Source organism: Mangifera indica, chromosome 2, assembly GCF_011075055.1.
Source record: "Mangifera indica cultivar Alphonso chromosome 2, CATAS_Mindica_2.1, whole genome shotgun sequence".
Classification (NCBI taxonomy): domain Eukaryota; kingdom Viridiplantae; phylum Streptophyta; class Magnoliopsida; order Sapindales; family Anacardiaceae; genus Mangifera; species Mangifera indica.
Window position 1 is genome coordinate 10,203,093 of NC_058138.1, and position 9,218 is coordinate 10,212,310.

The following is a 9,218-nucleotide window of genomic DNA, read 5'->3' on the forward strand; positions in this document are numbered from 1 at the left end:
GATTCTTTAAATTTCCCAATAAAATATATTAATGAAGATAAAATTAGGGAAATAACAAGGTCAGATTTCTTGACAGACTTGGATTTAAAACTTCATACTACAGATCGACAACTTTGAACGACTTGTCATAGCAGATTGACAACTTCCAATCTTTTCCAGGGAGACCTAATGTTTTCAACAATGTCTATGCTTTTCTAGTAGCTTATTTGGACGTCTAGAGACACGTGATAAATGATAAAGAACTTTGATGAAATCAAATGCCAACAACATTTTAGTAGGGTGACATATTACACTCGAGTGCAATAAAATTTAGAGCCTACGCTCTCATAACATGATGAAATGAATTGAAAGAAATTAATGAATTCTTGCTTAATTTTATTCAATAGTAAAAGGTGAATTTATACATGTTTTACAACAACAAACTAGAAAAGCAATTAAATTAAATCAGCCAAAACTAGGAGAAAATAAAACAAGAAATTCAGGGATTTTTTCCCTATCCTATAGTTGCTAAAAGCAAACAGAAAATAATATAAATAATCATCATGAATAAACACTATAAGAGTGCATATCATATACTAAGCGTTCAAGAGCTAGGAATCCCAATGAGATATTGAAATGCACACTTCAAAATACAATTTCAGAAGTGCTCAAGTGGCTGGGTATCTGTAACAAGGGTTCCCATACTTCTTTTTTTACACATCCATTATATTTTCTTGCTCTTGTACATGTCTTGCAAAAGTCTGTGGGCATCAACCCTCTTTCCTGGTCTAGCAAAGGTAGAACTGAAACAAGAAAGAGTACTTTCACAGGGTGCGAATCCATTCTCACTCATCTGCATGACTAGTCTTTTTGCCTCAGCCCGGTATGACATTATTAGCGTTCTATCCAGTTCAATTTGATTAGATAGTGCACACCATCCACAAATCATTATGTCATAAGTAGAAGAATTAGGGGGCCTTCCTCTCACTTGCATCTCATTCATAAGCTCCCTAGCCTGGTGCATCTTTCCTACCTTGGCAAAATCACTGATTAGCAGATTATAAGTACTTGTTTTCGGTACAAAGCCTTTGGTAATCATTTCACAATACAAGTGTATGGATTCCTTCTTATTTCCAATCCTTGCATGGCCAGATATCAAAATATCATAAGTAGAAGCATTAGGGTTCAAGCCTCTTTTCTTCATTTCACCAAGCAAATCTTCCACCTCTTTCACTGAACCAGCAGCCAAAAGAGCACCTAGAAGGAGATTATAAGTAACAGTATTCGGGGAAACTCCTTCATTTATCATCTGAGAATACATAGCAGAAGCCACACCTAGATGGCTGCCAACACAATGTCCACGTATAAGGGCATTGTAAGTGATAGTATCTGCCATTATTCCTCTTCTTCTCATATCTTCTAACACTGATTTGGCTTTTCTAGTCATACCTAGCCTGCATAAAATTGTCATAAGAGTGTTGTAATATTTTTTATTAAGTTCGACTCCCATTCGTACAAGTTGCTCATGCATTTGGAATATCAAGTCAGCCTTCTTACCCTTGGACGATGCATCAAGGAGAATCTTACAAGTACTTAAGTTGGGTTGAAAACCCACAAATAACATTTCATTCAGAATATCCAAAGCTTTTGCAATCTGACCAGTTTCACAAAGCCCTGCAACCAGAATGTTACAAGTGACTGAATTTGGCATTATTCCATTATGCTTCATGTCATTCCAAAGTTTAAAAGCATTTTCCAAGTTCCCCTGTTTGCAGCAAGCATTAATCAAGGTGTTGTATGTAGTACAGTCAGGAGCTAAACCCAGCTCTCTCATTCCAGAATAAACAGATTGTAGTTCATATTTGCCAAGCCTCAAGAGACCATTAATTAAGACATTGTATGAAATGACATCAAATGGAATGTTCTTTTTTGTCATTTCTTGAGCCTTGTTTAGAGCAGCTGACTCCATTCCTGCTTTGAAAAAGCCATCTGTCAAAGATGTGTAGTTAACAAGATCTGGCAACAAGCCCTTAGACTTCATATCAAGAACTAATCTGTTAGCGTCCTCCATCTTCCCGCTTCTTTTCAAATTGTTCACAAAAATATCAATTATAAAATTGTTTTCCTCCAATCCCTCTGACTTCATTTTGTTATAAAGATCAAGAGCAATTTCTTGTTTACCAGCCTTAAAATAGCCATCAATAAGGGTTGCATAAATAAAAACATTTGGCATGATATTTTGACTCAGCATTTTCTTCATAACATCTACTGCTTCATCGAGCATTCCTTTTTTTGTATAACCATTTATTATAGAGGAATAAGTAATAACATTTGGAAATACATGCTTCTCCTCCATTTCTGTTAGAATGGATTCTGCAGCTGTCATGTCTCCTAACTTGCAGTGGCCATCAATCAATGCTGAATAGAAGACATAGTTAGGAACTAAATTTTGCTTTGAAATCATCTCGAAAATTTCCTCTGCCTCACTGGCCTTTGCAGCCTTGAAAAGCCCATCCATCAAGCTGGTGTACACAACTACATCAAAGGCAATGCCACCAACTACCATTTGGCTTTGAAGAGAAAAAGCTTCCATGGCACTCCCTGCTTTAAATAAAGAATCAACCAGAGTAGAATAAGAAACATGATTTGGATCTACACCCATCTTTTTCATTTCCTTCAGCAGCATTTTTGCCTCAGCTAACCTTCCACACTTGCAAAGACCATTTATAATCGAACTATAAGTGACTACATCTGGTAAAAACCCATTTGTAACCATTTCTTCATATAAAGTAAGGGCTTCTTCCAGTGCTTGCCGCTTACAGTATGCACTGATAAGAGTAGTAGATGTAATGAGATTCATCTCCAAACTCACACTCCCATCATCAACATCTTTTTTCCTCCTAGACCCTAAAATCTCATCGATCAAACTTTTAGCCTTAACAAAATCACCTGTTTCACAAAACCCATTGATTAAACTGTTGTAACTAACAATGTCAGGCAGAATTCCCTCACTTCTCATCGTTTGCATCAATTTGAGGGCATTATTCATTTCCCCAATTTTGCAATATCCATCAATCAATGTGTTAAAGCCTACAATATCTTTACAAACCCCACCATTCACTAAGATATCCATAACAAACTCACCATATTCAACCATTCCAATTCTACAAAACCCCTTAATCAGTATGTTACAAGTGTAAGAATCAATACATATATTATTCTTCACCATTAATGATAAAAAACCAAATGCCTGATAAGCAAGCCCTTGCTCACAAAACCCCCAAATGACAGTATTATATGTTACATTATCGATATCAAAATCAACATTTCTAAGAAAATCCAATGCCAAATTCAACTTACCCACTTTACAAAAAGAGTGAACCAACACATTGACAGTGAAAACATTAGGCAAAACTCCGCATGACATCATGTGGGTATAAAGAGCCCATACCTGAGAAACCAAGCCAGAGGTATTAAAGTGGTAAATGAGTTTGTTCCATTGGGGCAAAACGAGAGTGACATCGAAATTTCTCATGCCAAAGACAGCTTCTGTTGCCTTAGAGAACCTGCCACATGTTAAGTACAGGTGTATGAGAGTGCAAAAGAAAGAAGCATAGAGATGCGTGCTTTTGGGGTTGATGGCAGAGAAACCTGTGCAAACAAGAGTGTTTTTGGAAGTCGGGTTATCGGGTTGATTGCTTGATGAGAAATTGAGGGATTTTGAGAGAAAATAAGATGGAACAAGGGTTTTTGCACGATTCTTGAAGGGGTTTATCATAATGAGGAACTGAATCACCAAGACGCACCCTTCAGCCCTTAAATTGATGATGCCAGAGCTAGTAATTTTGTAGTAGCGCAAGGGTAGAAAAAGGGACTACGCGTAACGTAATATCTGACATCAGCCGTATATAATTTGCAGGCACTTCATTCGATTCATTTAATTGTTGATAAAATTTATTACTGTGATAATTTTTTGGTTATTAAATAAAATAATTATTTTTAAAGCTTTCAAAAATGCTTTCGTATATAAATTGAATTGTTAATATATTGTCTGTTATTTTTAAAATTTTAGTCTAGCTTTTGTCATACTACTTACAATAAATCTGGCTGAAATTCAACCATCTTAATTTTCCTAGCCTTATAAGGTGTATTTCAATAATTCATCTCATTCATTTTCGTAATCATTTTTCGACCATCAATCTTCATCATCGTCATAAACCTTTGTCATAATTGTTGAGGTTGTTTTTAAATATTAGAAACACATTATAGTGTGAATATGGGCAAAATGTTAGTTGTAACCCTTTATTTGTTTCATCCTACTACTTTCTTTTTACATTTTTTTTAATAAGTAAGTAATGTTTTATCATACATATTTATAATAATTTGTTACATAATGTGGATTATTTTGAATTAATAGTTGAAAGTTTCTGATTTTAGTTTAAGGATAAAAGCTATAGATTATATGATTGTTCTAGTGATAAAATTGTAAATTTATTTGAGATTATTGAGTATATTTGTATGGGTATGGTTTAGATTGACCTAGAAATCAAAGTTCAAAATATACACTAAACTCAAAGAACATTTAGCATATATGATGAATTTTGAACCAGAGATAATGTTAGAGTAACTGCTCTAGAGCCAATCATATGAGATTATTTGTGTAATTTCATTCAAAATTTGTGTGGTATTTTATCATAAATAAAATTGGTATTTATTAATATATTGTAGCATATAAATGTATGTATAGATGTATAATGAATGCTCTTCGATTTTTAGATCCAAGACGAGGGGATCAAAATGTAACTTGATCATGAAAATCCTATAAGCATGTATGATAGTTGTTGTAGAAATATATGTAACCTCAGTATTATTTAGACTAAGGACACTAATAATATAGTAAGACTATCATAATGTTGAACCACCTTACAGAAAGGTAACGATAGATTTCATGTGTTAAGGTTGTTGGTGTTAATCTGCTATAACAAATGGGCAGATATTGATTGCATGCCCACTGAACTAACATACCAAGAGAATGCCACACAAATGGCAACCTAGTGCCTATAGTATATATCCTCTAATAGATGGTGGTGCATGTGATATTTGAACTTGAGATCATCAAAACATTTCATATATCGACTAGCCTAGTTTAATGCTAGCCAAACATAGTTCAGAGAGTTATCAATATAATATAGTAATGGTTGGCTATATTGAGAGTGTAGTGGGGTTTTAGTGGATCAACTAAGTTTTCATCACTTTGGGACACAGGAGAAAGATATCTCATATTGCTATTTGAAGGATAACTATAACTAATTAAAGTTATGACCACAATAAGGATTAAAGTTAATACTCAAATCTAATGGTACCCTATCATTACTTCATAATTCAAGTCAAGAAGTCAAGGGAACTGAGTTAGACACTATTTTATATCTCAGTTTAATTAGATATCATCATGATAAAGGGATTCAATTGGACAATAATTGTACCATTCAATAGTTAAATCTCTATTTATTAGGTGGTCATAATGTCTTGTTATAGGTCGCTCATGACCTGTGAATAAAAAGATATTTAATTGTAGATTAATTGCAATTTTATTGACTAAAAACTATTAGAAAACTAATGGGCCATATAATAAGGGATTGTTTATTACAACTTAGAAAATTATGGTTTGATGCATAAGAAGTGAATTACCTCAAGTTGTCACGAAGAGGGTTAATTTAGATCTTTGAAAATGTTTCATAATATTTAAAAATAAATATTGAACACATTAATAGGTGTAATTAATATAAATAAAAGGATTGGACCAAAAGAGTGAATGCCCAAAGTTAAGGGATAAAGTATAAATATGAGCAATTTGGTTATAAGATGTCTCATATAAAATGAGGCATATTCATGACCCTAGCCACCATTTTCATCTTGGCTAAGTATTTGAAATGAGAGAATTTTTCTCATATTTTCTCTTCCTACCACTCACATGCTTAATCATAAACCCCCATGCTAACCCTTGTGAGACTCCTTGAATTCATAGAGCCCTTGTATGCTGAGTAAGGCCTCATTGTTCAAATAAAGATATTGAAATTTGGTTTGCGACCGATTCAAAATGAATTCAACTTAATAGAGCCTCCAAACATACATATAATCCTTTATTCAATATTATTATATATAAGATAATGCTTTTACTCTAAGAGCAATAAGGTTTGAACAGAAAAATTTTAAATTTTTCTGTGTATTTCATTTTTGGATGTTTTAAAAATTCTTTTAGGTAAGTGATATATTTACAAGCAAAGGGGTTTTTTTAATTTACCTTAGTACACAAAAAACTCTAATTTGGAGGAGTATGTGCAAAGTTTGTAAGCTAAGTGGGCTAAATAATCTCAAGTTTAAAATTTAGTGTGGTTAGGGGGCAAATGTAAGATGTTGACACTAAGGATTATGTTAAGCATATTTAAGGGTATAAATGTAAGAAATTTAAACTTTTGGGGGTTATTAATATATTACATTTAGTGTAAATTTCTCACTACTAGCATGAAATTTTTGAAAATTTTTAATTTCCTAAGTTTGCATAATTTTTATGTCATTAACCAATTTTTTTTTGAAATTTATTTGGAGAATACAATATCTAGCTAGAAAAGAAAATCTTAGGATTTGGTAAGACAACCAAAGCAAGTAGTTGATAAGTTTCCAACTTATCACTATTTTAGAGTGCAAGTAACAATGAGTGTTCAAAAGAAAACTATTAATGAAATTCCGATAAGGCTAAATGACAATCAAAAGATGTTGTTTAGAAAGAAATGTTTCAAGACCTTCTTGGACTTCAACTTCATCAAATTCAATAGTGTAATGATGCATTCAAAATTATAAAAGGAGCTTAATAAAGAAACCCTGAATAAGGAGTTTTGCTTGTGATTGAATAGAGTGGACGTTTGTTTTAGTCGATATAAGTTCACCCTAAGTAAGAGATTGAGGTTCAGTCATTGAACTAACATGTTGACATATATCTTGACCTCATGAGGACAAAGATTAAGGAATGTATATTTTCAAATAAATCAACAATGATAAATGGTGACTTAATTGAGGCATTCAACTCCATATCATAAAGGCATAACAATGATGACTCATTCAAGTTAGCAATCTTATATTGTTTACATGTTGTATTGTTGAGTGTGGACAATTAAAAGGTTATCAACCTTGATGTCATTCAACCTACTCATAATCTTCCATGATTTAATGAATACCTATGGGGTGTATCGATATGAGATATGAACATGGAATTTATAAGTAAAACGATTGTTATGTGTTACAAGGAGGTCATGCATAACCATGCTAAGAAATTGAAGGTCACCCTTATGATGATATTTAATCAAATTGGTTTCTTATTGACTTTACATGTATAAATCTCTGATGTCCATTATTAATTATAATATTGACTGAATATTGTTGAATTTAGGCATACAAACTTGGATATACAAGACAATATACAATCTAGAGGATTTTATGAAGTTGAATTCAACTTTAGGTGCCTTCCATATGGTTAAATAAAAGGCATTCGATCAGATTTTATGGATCCGTTATAAGTCACTTAATGACTTTGGTTGTTTCTTTTTAGGGTTTTTCAATTATTGAATTTATTAAATGTATTCATAAAAGGACAAAAATATGGTCTTGGTTCTGACTTCACAAGATAAGACAAGTGACTAGTTTTATTCTTTTATGGAGTTCTTTGGTAAGTTGTTGTTTAATTGTCTCTATTATTGAGAGATGAGTACTAAAAAAGTTTATCATTGAACAACATGTGGTCAAGCACAACTAGAGATAAGGCGATCTAAGCGAACTACAAAGGTATGACTACTATGCAAAAATTATTTGCAAGTCATTATTAGTTGATGTAGACTTTGATTGCTAATGTGTAAATGCATTTCTAAAGTTAGCCCTATCAAATCAATGACTCATTAACAAGTGTTGAGGCTAAGGTTACCATTATTTGAGATAATCATCTGTAGAGGATGTAAGTCACTCATATTTATATGTTAAACAATTTTGTCAATTACATGTAGGTTTAGGGTCAGATGGTTTTGTTATTGATTAATAGGATTTAATTGATGAGCAATGATGCATCCGCATAGATTACACCTAACTTACATCATAGCTATTAGGTTGTATAATCAAGTGAGAGTCCCTAACTAATTTCACTTTTAATGATCCTCATAGAGAAATACAAAGAAAATGTTTGATGATGTCTCAACCAAAAAGAGAACAGGGAATTAGTGTTCCAAATTTGACCTCTTTAGGTTCATGGGATCAAATGATGTATGATGTAGTATTTGACAGGTATAATGTCATTATCAATAAATTTGAGCAAGATGTCTTCATTTTCATGAAACAATGGTAAGTTGATTTCTGGTTTGTGTTAACCTTAACGACATGGTTTAATGACACATTAAGTGTTCAATTCATGTGAACCTCTCAATATTTTGTATAACTATAGTTTTTAACATTATTTCCATTGTGTGTAGCATATTGATGCATACATGGGCCTTTTAAGGCATCTTTGACAAATTTCGGTGGCTACAATGCTATAAGATTAGATAATTGTGGATTGTATGTTTATGGTGTTCTTGCATATTGGATCTAATAAACAAATGTAATTAATGAACACTATTGGTTCAATGTCCACATGGATTTATTTTTTTGATCAAGAGATAGACAATATCTCAGGCTATATAGCATAATGAAAAAGGTAAAGACACTTTATAGATATAATGTTAATGTTAGAAGTTTTATGTTAATAAACCTTAAGAATGAGTACTGGAAATATGGAGAGATTGATTTATTGCATTGGTGTAACACTTACAAGCAAGCTTATGGGCATTGTAGCCTTTTCATTTGCCTTAAATTGTTCAACTAATATTTTCAGTAAGATACACACCTATGTATAGAGGTACACACGGTCATATATCATCAACAAATTTAAATTTAAAAGATAAGGTTGCAATCGTGACAAAATCAGATGTTGCTTTAGTTTGCAACATAATATAAACCCATTTATAGCCAATACAAGCCTTTGTATCAAGTTTAGAAGGAAAAATAAAATGCGACTAAACCTAATTTCTCTTATTATTCTTACACAACTATACCAAAGTAGAGAAAGAGCAGTGAGAGGAAAACCTTCTAAATGTCGAGGGAGCCATCATTGATTACCGAACATGTCATAATTATGTGAGAAAGAGAAGATAGTTATCAGA

General features: G+C 32.5%; 1 protein-coding gene across 1 annotated transcript; it reads right to left on the minus strand.

The window, feature by feature from the left end:
• Positions 1-357: 357 nt before the first annotated feature.
• Positions 358-3,846, minus strand: LOC123209798 (pentatricopeptide repeat-containing protein At5g14770, mitochondrial). The gene has a single exon (XM_044627940.1). The coding sequence runs from the start codon at positions 3,755-3,757 to the stop codon at positions 704-706; it is 3,054 nt and encodes a 1,017-aa protein (XP_044483875.1). The 5' UTR covers positions 3,758-3,846; the 3' UTR covers positions 358-703.
• Positions 3,847-9,218: the final 5,372 nt, after the last annotated feature.